General features: G+C 35.0%; 2 protein-coding genes across 6 annotated transcripts; one reads left to right on the top strand and one right to left on the bottom strand.

Annotated features, from left to right (window-relative positions):
• The first annotated feature begins 1,604 nt into the window (after positions 1-1,604).
• Positions 1,605-6,337, top strand: LOC105633512 (DNA glycosylase superfamily protein). Of its 2 annotated transcripts, XM_012216115.4 has the most exons (6): positions 1,605-1,875; positions 2,351-3,035; positions 4,433-4,490; positions 4,605-4,688; positions 4,851-4,992; positions 5,669-6,337. In XM_012216115.4, exons 2-6 carry the CDS (start codon positions 2,540-2,542, stop codon positions 6,035-6,037), a joined length of 1,149 nt encoding a protein of 382 aa, XP_012071505.1. In that variant the 5' UTR covers positions 1,605-1,875; positions 2,351-2,539; the 3' UTR covers positions 6,038-6,337. The 2 variants fall into 2 exon arrangements, with proteins under 2 accessions (XP_012071505.1, XP_012071504.1); XM_012216114.4 differs by having other exon boundaries at positions 1,605-3,035.
• Positions 6,338-7,363: 1,026 nt separating this feature from the next.
• WRKY32 (WRKY DNA-binding protein 32) lies at positions 7,364-14,246 on the bottom strand. Of its 4 annotated transcripts, none has more exons than XM_020679068.3 (5): positions 13,728-14,246; positions 13,581-13,633; positions 9,790-10,484; positions 9,516-9,674; positions 7,364-8,061 (listed from the first exon to the last, which is right to left on the bottom strand). In XM_020679068.3, the coding sequence occupies exons 1-5, from the start codon at positions 14,020-14,022 to the stop codon at positions 7,698-7,700; spliced, it is 1,566 nt and encodes a 521-aa protein (XP_020534727.1). In that variant the 5' UTR covers positions 14,023-14,246; the 3' UTR covers positions 7,364-7,697. The 4 variants fall into 4 exon arrangements, with proteins under 4 accessions (XP_020534727.1, XP_012071503.1, XP_020534726.1 ...); XM_012216113.4 differs by having other exon boundaries at positions 13,581-13,630; positions 13,728-14,245; XM_020679067.3 differs by having other exon boundaries at positions 9,790-10,487; positions 13,728-14,245.

A 14,246-nucleotide genomic window follows, 5' to 3' on the forward strand; every position in this document is an offset into this window, starting at 1 on the left:
CTGCAATTTCAAAATCTCCCTGCGGAATTGCCTGTTCTCTGCGACTATTGACAATTTTTTACTTCGACAGCGTCTAGAGTTTCTCTCAAATAATGTGATAGCTCACACAGGTAAATTCTTATTGGTCAAAGTAACTAAAATTATGGATTGGTCCCAATGGCTAAAACTACATTGTAACCCTTTTTGCATTGTTGGCTTCTTTTTGGTTCTTTTTCCACTTGAAGATTACCTTGCTATTTGTCCTATATCCTATTAAGGTAAAAATAACTAATCACTATTCACTAGTAAGTAATGCTTTTCTTGGAATGGTGAAAAGAACCTTGAAGCTGTTTGTATTTTTAGGTTGTTGAAATAGACCAAAATTAATAAATTCTTCATTACAACTCTCAAACCTTGTAAAAATTTAGTTGGGCCATACCTATCTATCATGATAATAGAATAGTTCAATTTTTTATGAGGATTTCAATAAATTAAAATTATACAATTTCATTTTTGTAATAGAAGAGAAAGAAGTAATATGAAATGCTTTTCACATAATTATAAATACAGTTTATTCATTTTTTTTAAGAACTAATAGTACTATGTTTATTAGTTTTAAGAACTTTTACTATTATCCACTCATTTTTAAAAAATTTGAATCATCATATTCCAATTTAGAATTTTATTTGCAAGTGTATAGTATATTTTTAAAAAATAAAACATATTAGTGATATTTTATTATTGATATAATCAAAAAAATTAAACATCCTATGAATAATATGGAAAATGGAAGAAAAAATCAATAAAAATTCATTGATTTTTATTTTTATTTTTAAGTTTTGACTACAAATTAATCTCAAATAATTATGATATCAGTTTTAAAACTTTAACGATTTTCCAATTTTACTGTCTCAAATTAATTTTTTTTTATCAATTAAGTGCTTGAATTAATGAATTTTTTTATAATTAATTATGTTTGACCAAAATTGTTTGTTCAAATATTAAAATGAATTATTTTATTTTATTTTTTCACTTAATTAATTTATTTAAATAGTGACGTTTCTATTTTATTTCATTCGCTCTATTTTTGTTGATTTTATTTTGAATAAAAAGAAAATTATAAGAAAATTTTGAGATTTTTTAAAAAAGATGTATAATATAACAAAAAATTAAATAGATAAAATAAATAGAATGAATATTGACATGTGATATAATTTATTGAATAAAATTGTCTATTATAAATTTCTGATAAAAATGCATTTAGCTAAAGAAATTTTCTCCATTAATAAAAGATAATATTTAAAATATTAATAAAAATTAACAAAATTTCTGTTAATCTTTTATCTTTTAAATCCCAAATTTGATATTACAATTAAGTTAAAAATAAAAACTAGAACATAACGAGTTGTTGTCAGTTTATGAAAAATGTTATAATATTTTACTTTTTTTTTTGTTTTTGGTAAATGTTATAATGTTTTCTTTTGTATATTATTTTTGTAAGTTCTCTTTTGTCTTAAATGGGAGTGTAAGAAACTAGGAAAGCAACGGATAACTGGACATAGCCGGTAAAATAACCGGCTGTCCTAGTGTCTCCATTAAAAAAAAAAAAAAAAACAATCTTCAGTCTCTCTCCCACACTCATTCTTTCTTTACCCCTCTCTCTGTCATTTATATACACGCCTAGAAGAGTTACAATTCCCTTCTCTTAGATCGATTTCAATTTCTAAGCAGTAGCATTTTTGCTGCAACTTTCTCTTCCGTTCTCTCGGAAAAAAAAGGAAAGGAAAAAAAAAGAAGCCATGAAAACTGTAAATTCCATAGGGAATGGGTCAGCATTATGTGAAGAGACTGAAACGACACAGTTTTAAAAACCCATCTTTTATTTCGTTTTGGGAGGTAATATAGTTTCTCAGTTCTCTTTCTATCTCGTTTTTAACAATGCAGGACGGAATCTTTATGTTTCGAGGCTCTCTCTTTTTATCTGTCATTGTTTTGAATATATCTTCAAGTTTTCTTTTTCTTTTCATTTTTGATCTTTTGAGCTCCGTGTAAAAACCCTTAGCTTTGGTATAAAGTTCGAAACTTCTCTTTTAAATTCATTTTGATGTCTAGAGCTTTTCTACGGAAATTTTTTGGGGAGCTGATTTGATGGTACAGATGGTAGGGTTTTGGTGGGTTTTGTGAGGTGGATATTCGATTTTTGAGAAAATATTGGTAGTTTTAGTAGCTTAAATTTGAGCTGTAAGAGTTAAAAGCCAAGATCTGTTCTGGTGTAGCTTTAAACATTATGGTTGATTAATGTGGTTTACTTGAAATGGGTAGCCCATATAGGGTTTTGATATTTAAACTTCTCTTGCTGATTTGATTTCAGCAAATGGGGGAAAAATGGGGGCACTAGTGAATTCTCTTGGTGGGTTTCCTCCGCTGGTTTGTTCAATTTCATGGAAGATTTAAACGTGGCAAGTTTGCAAATTTGAGAAATTCAGGTTTTTTTCGAGGGAAATAAGCTAAAGATCTCTAGAAAATCACTGTTTAAGTGTTAAACATAAGGTGCTAAAGGATGTCGGGAGCTCCAAGGGTGAGGTCGATGAATGTGGCGGATTCTGAGACCAGACCAGTTTTAGGACCCACTGGAAACAACAAGGCAGGGTCATTGAGCGCAAGGAAAACTGTCTCAAAACAACTGAGAAAGGTTGAAACATCACCTGAGCAAGTTGCATTAGGTGAAGAGAAGAAAGCACTTAATGTGTCTACTGTCAGTGCTTTATCCCCCAAATCACATTCCGCTAGTGTTCCTTCAGTGCTTCGTCGACATGAGCAGTTGTTGCATTCGAATTTATCATTGAATGCTTCTTGTTCATCTGATGCCTCCACGGATTCATTCCATAGCCGAGCATCCACTGGGAGGTTGACACGGTCAAATAGTTGTGGAGTTAGGAGGAAGCAATATGCTTCAAAGCCAAGAAGTGTTGTTTCTGATGGGGGTTTAGAATCTCCACCACCTTCTGGCGGTTCACAGCCCAAGAAGAGCTGTGCATGGGTAACACCAAATACTGGTGCGTTCTTGGTTCTTTGAGTTTTGAGTTATTTGTTATAATTTTGCAGAATTATAATACTTTATGGAATAGAAAATGTTCATATTGGTGTTATTACATGCTTTGCAGTTTGTCTGCGAATTATATGAAGTACAAAATAGAATTGTCATTGGAGACCAACCTTATAAATTTGTAATAGGACTTTAGTGGTTTATTTTGGAATTGCTGTTATGCTTACCTCTTAAGTTCCATAGTCCCTAAATGTGAAATTGGATATGGTTAGAAAGATGGAAATGCTATTGCACCAGCAGATAGTTTTTAAAGGATGTTCTAACTAGGTTTTTTTTTGCTTGGAATGGCTTGTTTCATCAGTTACCCTCAACCAACATGTCTACAGCTTCATACCATTTCTTAATTCGCTCAGAACTGAAATGATTCTAACTTCTTTTTACTTTAGGCCAATAGAACATGCGAACAAAAGTGTTTATTTGGCGGTTTGATTGTAACAATGTTCATGATAAAATCTGGGCTGGAGGTCTTTTTTAGAAATATTGATATATTGAAATGTATGATGCACAAGGATGCAGTTAAATGATGTGGTGGTTTATAATACAGTCTAGGTGAGTTAATTTGTGCTGTTGAATGTTTTTTTGCTTTGTGTTTGCAAAAGATAGTCCTCATTCATTTAACCTAGATACTGCAATAATTTTGAAGAACTGAGCCAAACCACCAAAAAATAGGTCAGGTTAATTCTTCTGTTTTTTTTGTAACAATCTCAATGTCACTGCATAAAAGAAAAACCAGGGTGCATTTATGCTATCTAATTTATAATGCTTGCCAACTGCCATTTGTCAGTCTTTAACAATTTGATGTCACAATAAGTCATGTAGCCCTCTATCTGATCATTTTACTTCCCAACATGTCAAGTTATTAACTTTTGTTTTCTTTTGTGGTCTTATGCCTTCTGCTTATAGCCTTCTAGAAAGCATATGCAACTATCAGATCAGCATAAAATAATCTCCTTATTTTTTGGTTTGAAAAGAGAAACATGAGCTTCAATTATATAGTTATGACCTAAGTTTGATATGAGGATTAAATATTTTTTGAAAAACAAACATGCTGTTTTCCATCCCCTCTCCTTCCAATATGATATCATTCATCTATCGTTTTCTGCTTGGGTTGGTGTGAGAATAATTTTGAAATTGTATTGTGTATAACATGTCATGAAAAACTTTAAAGGAAAAAGAAAAAAAGAAACACTATACCCTGCTATATGTGAATGGCTTAAAATACCAGATCTGATGGAGGTGAAACAGAAATACATATCAGTTGCAAAACACCATAGTGTTTTCCGGATACTTCAAATATGCCCTTATGAAGTTCCATTGCTGATTGGTTTTTTCCTGTGCTGAAATCAGATCCATGTTATGCTGCTTTCCACGATGAAGAATGGGGAGTTCCAGTACATGATGACAAGTATGTGATCACAGAATTTTGTTAACATCTGTCTAATAGCTGAAGTCCCCATTCTTTCCTGATGCTATTCTATGTTCTAAAAGTTATTTCCTTGATCTCCTTGTCCATATGCAGGAAATTGTTTGAGCTTTTGGTTCTTTCAGGTGCTCTGGCTGAACTTACTTGGCCTGCCATTCTGAGCAAAAGACACATCTTTAGGTATTATTTATACTGTATTATACATTCATCATTAACAATCTTATCTAGGCACTATGTTTTCATCTTATCCCTCTACTCACATTCTCTTCCCCAGTTGAAGGAGATCAATTAGACTGTGGTCATTTTGCTATATATCATTCACTAATAAGCTTTTTTGTGCAGGGAAGTTTTTGCAGATTTTGATCCAGTTGCTGTCTCAAAATTTAATGAGAAGAAGATAATAGCACCTGGAAGCACAGCAAACTCCTTATTATCAGAAGTTAAATTGCGTGCTGTAATTGAGAATGCACGCCAAATATCGAAGGTAGATTCTCATTTTTCTTCCAACTTTATTTTATACTATTCAATGGAAGACACTCATATGGACTCCGTTGCAATTTCCTTGTTCTTGTATATATAAAAGAAGCTGACCGACTATTATGTATGCATTTGTTTGTTTTTTAATTTTTGGGAATGCTACATCAAGTTTTAGCTAAATGTCAATCTTAATTGATAGTATTCATCGAGTTTGTTTCTTTGACAAGTGGATTAATTTATGGATCCGTCTTCTTTGCCAATGCATTAATTGGACCATCTGCATTCATATTTGCGGGCTTAGATGTTCGCTGATTGTCTAAGCATTTAAACGACACATGTTGTGTGATTATTGATCATTTGTTCAGGTAGGTTAGGTGAAAAGTAGTTGAATGGTGGTCCTAGCATATATATGAACCATATAGGACAAACTTATAGTATTGCAACCATACAACTTGACCTGACCTTGTTATATTTATCTTGTCAGGAGTTACACATACAAGATGATTTATTTATTTTCTTAAAAATGCCAACTTGCTTAGCTGTTAATTCTCACAAATTGTCTGCCTGATTCGATGGCAACTAGTTATTAACCACTAGACTTTGTTACTGAAGTTAGTGCCACAATCACACACTTGCTATAATTACCATTAGAACTAACTTATTGCAGGTTTTATTGATGCCAGGTCATAGATGAATTCGGGTCATTTGACAAGTATATTTGGAGCTTTGTCAACTACAAACCTATAGTTAGCAGATTCCGATATCCTCGTCAGATTCCCGTTAAAACTCCAAAAGCTGACGTAATAAGCAAGGATTTAGTGAGAAGGGGATTCCGCAGCGTGGGGCCCACAGTGGTGTATTCATTCATGCAGGCAGCTGGGTTGACGAACGATCATCTCATTGGTTGCTTCAGATTTCAGGAATGTATGAATAATGCAGCAGAAGGGAAAGAAGAAAATGGCACAAAGGTTGAAGATAAGACAACAACAGATGGTGTGATTGAATCCAAAATATCGATAGCTATGGATGAATTGAATTTCTCGTCGGAATGATAATGATTGGTGGCACGCAGAGCCGGAACACCAGGTTCAGTCATCAGTTTATATATCCTAGTAACTACTAATTCACGGCTACTCAGGTAGCAATGAAGTTGTTTTTTTGTGTATAAAATTTCAAGAAATCGTATGCTTAATGAATTCCTAGATTGTAGATTCTAAAAATGAATTAAATCAACCGGTGATTGTGCTGTCGGTAGGGCCTGTTCATGAGAGCCTTGAAAATATTAATGTACGATTTTTTGTACAGTTGAAAGTGTTGGTAATCAGGATTCAGGAAAATCATCTTTGAAATCAGATCTATCACCATCTAATGACCACCATAGCTATCGATATTAGCAGAAACTGGAGCTCGTTTAGCAAATTTAGATATCAAGGTAAAAACCAGTATTTTTATCTAATTCCCATTTCATTTTCTTTTTCAAGTTTCCTCTGCCAATCGTTCAATCCAATCCTTTACCCAACCTTTTTACTTCTCCAGCAATAGTAATGGTAAAATGCTTTAAAAGGCCTAACGCATGTGAAAATATATTTACAGATTAAGAGTGACGCTGAATCCATTGGTTGGTGGATGTGTGGTGGCGGCAGCCTTCAATGCAATGCATAGCCCCACTCTTTATTATTACACAAAAACCCAAAAAAAAAAAAAAAAATGTGCATGAACTGCGTCAGTGCTTCCACCTTCATGTCCTTCTTGTCCTGCGTATGCTTGGTTTTCAGGATGCTCTATTTGACAAGTGGGACATCATTCAAAAAAATTTTTTTTTACCCTTTAAAAACAACTTGCATTGATCAATCAGATTTAATTCAGATCCGAGAGGTTAATACTAAATTATTAAAATATTTTACTTAATGAGAATTTATAAAGAATAGTAATACTATTAGGTGAGTCGGTCTAAAATTCAGTACAAGTATAATTTCCTCAATGCTCAAAAAAGCATTGAAGAAAATCGAGTTTTCATTGAACAGAAGAAAAAAGGTTCCCGTAAGTTTTATTTTCATTATTTTACCATGTGAAGTACAGTGAAAAAGTTTCAGCTTTCACATCTGTAAATTTTTGATATATTACTGTATGTCGAATCATAACTCATTAGACATGTAATTATCTGGAACTACATTTGTTAAACAAAAACTATAATAATGGTATTAAAGATACCAAAATTGTTCTCAAACGTCTCACCCCTTGAGTTTTTAAGGTTAATGAAATGCTTATATATATATATATATATATATATATATATAAAGGTTCTCAAATATTAAAATATGAGAAGCTGCACCTAAAATGGAGACTGGAAATGGGTCCCAACCATTATAAACGAAAGATGGGCATGGCAACCAATTCTATGTTCCAATACTATTAGCTTACCAAGTTCTAAATGATTCCTGATGTCATACATACTAAATATACAGCTATCTGACCAAAGGCTGAAGGAAGAAGTAAACTTGAAGATAAAACTAATAATAAAAAAAAAGAGTAAGAAAGATACATGAAAATGGGGGAAAAAAAAAAATCAAACCTGATAATTTCAATGGTAATTGATTCGCATCTAACAGCTACATGACTTTCAAGCGAGCCAGATTGGTCTGTGGGCCTTTCAAGTGAGGCCTGCCTGCCTGTGTGCAGATGATCTTTTCATATAGTGAAGAGAAGAACCAATCAGCAAGGCTTGATTTCAAATCCGATACTTAGAAGAGTTCGAGCTGATTCCATTGCCTTCTCCTTTTCGCCTCCAAGGTCCAAGGTTTCACTAGTTAATTCGCCTTCCTTCCCCACTGACCATTGCGTTGGAGTTCCTTGGTTCGTGAATGTATCAGTTTTCTTGAGTTGCAAGTTGTTCATTGACGCAGGAGCTGCAGCAGCAACAAGGGGAGCACTTGGCGGACCATGTCGCTTTTTCGGTACAGGCCTGTCATGGTCATGTATGCCCTTGTACGTGATAATAACTGCATTTGTGTTATCTACTGCTGTTTCAATGTGCTTACGGACTGGACACCCAGCAGAAGTGCATCTATAGTAGTTCCTGTAAAATGTGTTTCCAGCAATAAATTGGAATAAAGGAACAAATGGACTAGCAAAATTAAATTTGCAAGTAGTAACTTGAAACAGGAATGAACCATTAAAGCTCTTAGATTTTTAATGATTAAACTCAATGCCACTATTCCCCAACAACTTGGAGTCTGGCCTTCTTTTCGCACTATTATGGATACAAAAATAATGGGAAAATTTTCTAGTAAGTTACTTAAAGTTTGTTTGGCATTAACAAATGAGGCCCTTCAAAGTTACAACTGATGTTCATACCATAATGCCAAGATTTCAGTTCAACCTCTTGTACCTAGCCAGAAGATCCAACCTAGCACAAATCATAGACGCCTCCAAAAAAAAAAAAAGTGATATTATTCTCCACTGTTTATACACCCATAAGTTGCAGAGGCAATGTTTCATTATAGGATACTCGTCAACATTCACTTGAACTGATATGGTGAATAACATCCTTGAAGGGTCTTGTGCGTTTTGACAAAAAACTACATAACCTACGAGTGAAAATGCTTTGACTTACTTTTGAACACTTCATCCTTTTTTGGTTTCCCCTTTTCTAATAGGGACACTGGAATAGGCAAGGCTGCCAATTGACCATTACTAACATGAGTCCCTCAGTTAAGAACAGCGACAACATCAAAGAGGAAATCAAAAACACCATCTTAGGATTGAAGACTAATCAACACAAAGTACACCGATTTTCAAACTTAGAAGAATTAAGCAAGAAGACAAACAGCTGTAGCATCTAGAAATGAGCTAGTTAAAATAAAATCGAAGGGACTTCGGCAGGTGTAATGAAAAGCTTCAATAATAGATAAATTTCTAATAATATTGCAAGTGCTACACTCCAGTAAATCATGATTGCTGCACACTAGAAAGACATCAAATGAGCCACTCTTACCACATTTCAGACCCTGCCTCTACCTCTGTACTCTTTATATAGAATCGAAACTGAAGGTGAATGAATCCCAAGTATAATATACTGAAGCATTCATTTTGACAATACTACCATACATCAATCCTATGATGAAGTCATCAAATTGTGGGACATAGAACATTGAATAAATGCTAATTTTCTTCTAACAATCATGAAAGGTACCATTCCAATTTTGATTCTCTCAGATTTTAAGTGATTCGTTAAAATCCTACACAACACACTTATCCAAATACACATAAACAGAATACGAGTTCATATACAAAAGAAAACAGAAGCATGGGAATCGCCCAAATGAGAATAATAACTCAAATCCCCTCTCATTTCTTCACCAAATTTTCTTCCACCATGATAAAATGAATTAAAAAATGAAGATGAGCAAGGACAATTACTAAGAAAGAACTTCTCTGTAATTCACAGTTACACGTCTCATGTTAATGTCTAGAAAACTGTCAGGTCAAAGTTTTCGGATGCAAAGAGAAAACAGCAAAATAAACATGCACCTGGGATGGGGATTTCCCTTCACCATTTTTTGTCCATACTTGCGCCATCTGTACCCATCACCTGAGATTCCCACATCACCCGCTGCATGCACAACAAATTTAGGTTTCTTTCCTGGTTTTAAGAGAGTTCCTGAACATTCTAAGTTCTCCTTCTTTACTCTGGTCAACAAGGAGAAAAAATATTAAAACTAAATTATCTCCAGTGCTCCTTTCCGCAGTTATATGTCAGAAAGTGTTAGTATTACATAAGAAATAAAATTCATGGAAACCTCACCTTCGTTTTGCTTCAGGCTCACTGGCAAGCTCATCTTTGATTTGAATTTTCTCATTCCCATCAGAGCCACTTGAACTCTGTCGCTTTTTGTCGGGAATCACGGGTATTGCCTGTATAGATTCTTTTCGCAATGTTGCCTGATCTGAATCCTTAAGTGTGCTAATGGGATGTTCTGTTACACTATTGCCCACAACTGGGCCAGATGCTATCTTGTTTTCCCTTGTGCAGTTATTCTTTCTAGGTGGATCATGACTGTGAGTTCCTTTATTAACAATCTCAATCACATGGCCTGAGTGATCAGCACACTCAATCTTTTTAGCGCAACAGTCAGAATATGTACACTTGTAATAGCTTCGAGAACCTTTAGGACTCTTCACTTGCTTCTGACCATATTTCCGCCAGTTGTAACCATCAGAAATACGTGTTTTCATGATAGGAACAGGAATACTTTTAAGGTTAGAAGAAGTTCGTTGATCAGCTCCTGGTATACATGCACTGTTAACGTTCGAGGGTGACAGTCTTGGTTCTGGTAGAGGTGGACTTGGAGCAGATGATATCGGCTGTGTAACAGAAGTTGGTGAAAGTTCTGACAAGGAAGTTGGGCATTGAGAAGATTGAAGCCAATTTTGGGCCTGCGTTTCACCATCCTGAGTTGTTACACTTCTCGAAACTTTCGGCTGCGACGGCCCATCTTGCTTCTTAAAAATATTAAAACAAATACATACAATGAGAAGAAATTACGGCCATTGAGATTGACAAACTCAAATTTCATCAATGAAGCAAACAAGAGCTCATGTTATTAGTTGTGGACTGTTTCAAAAGCATACAGATGTATCCAGACTCCAAAGTGCAGTTCGGAAAAGCATCAACTGGAGCTTTAGAAACAAAACTATATATAAAATCTTGCACTTTGTGCACCTAACTTCAAAGACTGCTTGTGATTTTATTTCATTTTCTTTTTTTTTTTTTTTTCTAATTTATATCATAAAGTCAAAATTGCATTTGGAATCAAGAAAGCAAAAGCCCATATCAAAAACAAACAAAAAAACCCTTTATTATTTGTTAGTATCAAATTCCTTTATCTCTAAATTTCTTTTTTCTAGTTATATTCCCCCTACTTGTAGTAATTTTTGCAATGTAAGTGTGAATCTAGCTGCCTATTTTTTCCTCTTTCCCTGGTTGTTTGATAGGGTGACCTGTGGTGCATATTGTGATTTTTCTTTTTGCACCCTCATACAAATTTCTCTGGAAACCACATCATGTCTTTGAGAAATTATATGAAATATCTTCTGCTTCAGTACTTGCATGTTTAAACTTTGAGCTAGAAAATTAAATTTAAGCAAATATTTAACACCTACCATAAGAAGTTATTACTGAAATGTATGTTGTGCTTAATCTGTTACAAAAACTGGTGAATTTTTATAATTATATATGTTTCATCAGAAAGTTAATTTGCATGGTTTCTGACACCCTATTATTTCTGATCCAATCCCACAACTAAATATATGGCCTTCCAAGCTTACTGATTGGAACACCAAAACCCTTTCCTTTGCAGGATGAGTTACCCTTGCTTAATCAGTGTATCAGCTGTCCCTTGTTATACTCTGGAATTACAAGTCTGCCAGTTAATGATTGTTCTGAAATAGAAAAACTTGCTCGTTCGTTTATCTGGGGTGCCTCGAGATTTCTTCTCATTTTGTTATCTTGGCCATAGCTGCTGTCCCCCTCCTATCCCATCCAGTGAAGATGATAATTTTTATTGGAAATCCTCCTAAATTGGGCTCCTTTTGCATTATATCTGCGTATACTAATTTAATGGAGGATCATTTTGCTGTTGAGGATCAGTACTGGCGTCTTCTTTGGAAATGGAAAGGTCCCCAACGAATTTCTACTTTCCTTTGGATGGTGCTGCATGATAGATTATTGACCAACCATGAGGAGAGCTAGGTGTCTGATTTTTGTTTTGGCCAGTTTGAAACTATCAGTCATGCTATCCATGATTGCCTTTTATTCTTCAAGTTGGTGCTCCTTTCTACCCCCCATCCAAGTGGAACTGGTTTTTTTTAATTCGGATGGTGTTATCAGAGACTGGCTGATTTGAAACTTATTGCATAAATATCTTGTGGTAGCTGGTATTGGTTGGCCGATGGGATGAGTTGTTGGTGTTTATGGCTTCACAGAAATAAGAGTCTTTTGCAAAGTGACCCCTCTAGGGTTGAAGAGGTTGTAAGTTGTATCCTCAGCTTGGCAAGAAACTCTGTGATACTCTTATCCTCTTTAATGTTTCAAGTCTTGAGAATAGGAAGGAAGATCCTTGGATTGGTTGGAGGCCCCCAAAAGGGTTGAGTTAAAATCATTGCAGATGGGGCAATGAAGGGTAGGAATGGCCTTGCCTATGGAGGAGGTCTTCTTCGTGGGGATCTGTGTCAATGGCTCGCAGGTTTTATTGGTAACTAGGGGCGGAGCTCTGTTCAAACTGCAGAGCTACGGGCAGTTTATGAAGGTCTGAATCTTGCTAAGGAAAGAGGTGTTTCTAGGTGTCATTTGAGCATTCGTCCCGTACTTGATTGGTTATTTTAAGATGAGTGGATATGCCATAAGTGCATGATGAAAGCATCTTTTTTGTTCTCTTAATTCAAGTTGAAGGTTTTAACCAAAGTAATTAGAGAAAAGGTTATAATTGCTTCTTTATTATTATTTAGAAAAGCACCAAAAGACTATTTCAACTTTCAAGGATGATTTGGGATCCTACAATTCTATATTAAAGATGCATTCTCATGGGTTTTATGCGCATTCTTCCAGAAAATATCTCCATTCTCAAATATGACAAATTGCAGTTAACTTGAAAGGATTAGTTCTACACTTTCAGCAATTATTATTTCTCCAATTCAAATGAAAAACTTGCTCAACATTCAGAAAACTACCTTAGTATGTTATCAACCTTTCTCTGCTTTCACATTCTAATCTTATTATCTCCATAAATTTACCAGTATTTCAGTCATTTGGTTCAATTTTTTATTCAAATACAAACTCAATGGGGCCTCACTTTATGGTTCAATTCAATACCAAATTATTGCACCATTTTCACTGCATTATCCAAAGTTCTAATAGACTGCAGCAGTCTCCAAAGTTCCAAAAAATGGTCAACAGTTTCATCTTTCAAATACCTTTACTAAATCTTATTTTGTGGTTAATTACACCCACAATCTGGGCCTTAAACTATAATTTTCGAACATAATATGCTGCTTCAAGGAAAATCTCCACAACATTTACAGATTTATCACGTTGACAGAATATTTACAATCTTGCTTTCTTTCTACAAGCACCTCAAACCCCAGAAATGAAACCACTTTCCAGTGGATAATTCCAATACAAACTTTCACGCGGCACTTAAAGCATCTAAAATAACAAAATTCCATGTAACCTAAACCAACTAATAAAACCTCTAGTCAAGTCACACATAGTGAGAATCTAAACAAGTGGTCATTATCACTTACAGAAATCCTTAAATTCAAGAAAGAAAAACCTACCAGCAACAAAAACTACTATCAATTCTTTAAACTCCACTTAGCAAAGAAAGCATTTTCACACTATGGATAGCCATCTTAGGAAGCAAGTACGCTTGAAAGAAAAATAAATAAAGTAATAAACAACTCCAGTTAGCAAAGAAAGCATTTTCACACTATGGGTAGCCATCAAATTAGGAAGCAAATACGCTTGAAAGAAAAATAAAAAAAGTAATAAACAGAGATAAATAAAATAACTAGAACGTAATAAATTCAGTTCTCTACCTTGAGTTCAGCTTCTTCACGCGCTTCCAAAGCTGAGTTACCCTGTAAACCTGCTAGATCACCCACGACCACTCTCACAACAAGTCCAACCTAAAAAAACAAATGTTTCCAAAATAAAAAATTAACTGTTTCCAAAAGAAAACCTACCTATACACTGATCGTTCTCCGATAATATCGCCGTGGAAGGCGGCGGCACCACCAACGATTCCAATTGCGACTCCCTGAACTCCTCCTCCACTTGACAGTTCGATAACTGGACGAGTTGTTGTAACTCGCTTAGTTGACCGTCTTCTTCTTCTTCGTCGTCTTCGTCCTCTTCTTCGTCGTCTTCTAATTCTTCTTCTTCGTCGTCGTCTAAATTGTCGTTTTGTTCCTCATCGTGTCGTTTTTGTTGGCTTTGTTGTTGTACTTGGGGAGCTTCGAGGCTCTCGCTGTCAGCCATGGCCGATTACGAGAGAGTAAAGTTTTCAGAACAGTTATAATGAATGCTACTCTTTTATAGTGTCCGAAACTAAACCCGAGAAATTGAGACCCGATACCGATACTTTAAGGATCGATGGTGGTAATCGAATGTTTGCGTATCGGATTATTTGCTTTGGGGGGGAAGAGAGAGAGAGAGAGAGAGACAGAGAGGGAGCTTAGCTAGCGGCGGTGGGGGTATATGTG

Source organism: Jatropha curcas, chromosome 8 (assembly GCF_041381405.1).
Source record: "Jatropha curcas cultivar XTBG-Jc1 chromosome 8, XTBG_Jcur_1.0, whole genome shotgun sequence".
Lineage (NCBI taxonomy): Eukaryota > Viridiplantae > Streptophyta > Magnoliopsida > Malpighiales > Euphorbiaceae > Jatropha > Jatropha curcas.

What these genes read in the sequence shown, in the direction of transcription:
- LOC105633512 (XM_012216114.4), top strand. Translation starts at nt 2,540, where the DNA reads ATGTCGGGAGCTCCAAGGGTGAGGTCGATGAATGTGGCGGATTCTGAG. An exon ending in ATGGGTAACACCAAATACTG is followed by an intron (nt 3,036 to 4,432) that starts GTGCGTTCTTGG and finishes TGCTGAAATCAG; the next exon opens with ATCCATGTTATGCTGCTTTC. An exon ending in AGCAAAAGACACATCTTTAG is followed by an intron (nt 4,689 to 4,850) that starts GTATTATTTATA and finishes TTTTTTGTGCAG; the next exon opens with GGAAGTTTTTGCAGATTTTG.
- WRKY32 (XM_020679067.3), bottom strand. Translation starts at nt 14,022, where the DNA reads ATGGCTGACAGCGAGAGCCTCGAAGCTCCCCAAGTACAACAACAAAGC. An exon ending in GAGCCTGAAGCAAAACGAAG is followed by an intron (nt 9,675 to 9,789) that starts GTGAGGTTTCCA and finishes CTTGTTGACCAG; the next exon opens with AGTAAAGAAGGAGAACTTAG. An exon ending in AAGGGAAATCCCCATCCCAG is followed by an intron (nt 8,062 to 9,515) that starts GTGCATGTTTAT and finishes CACATTTTACAG; the next exon opens with GAACTACTATAGATGCACTT.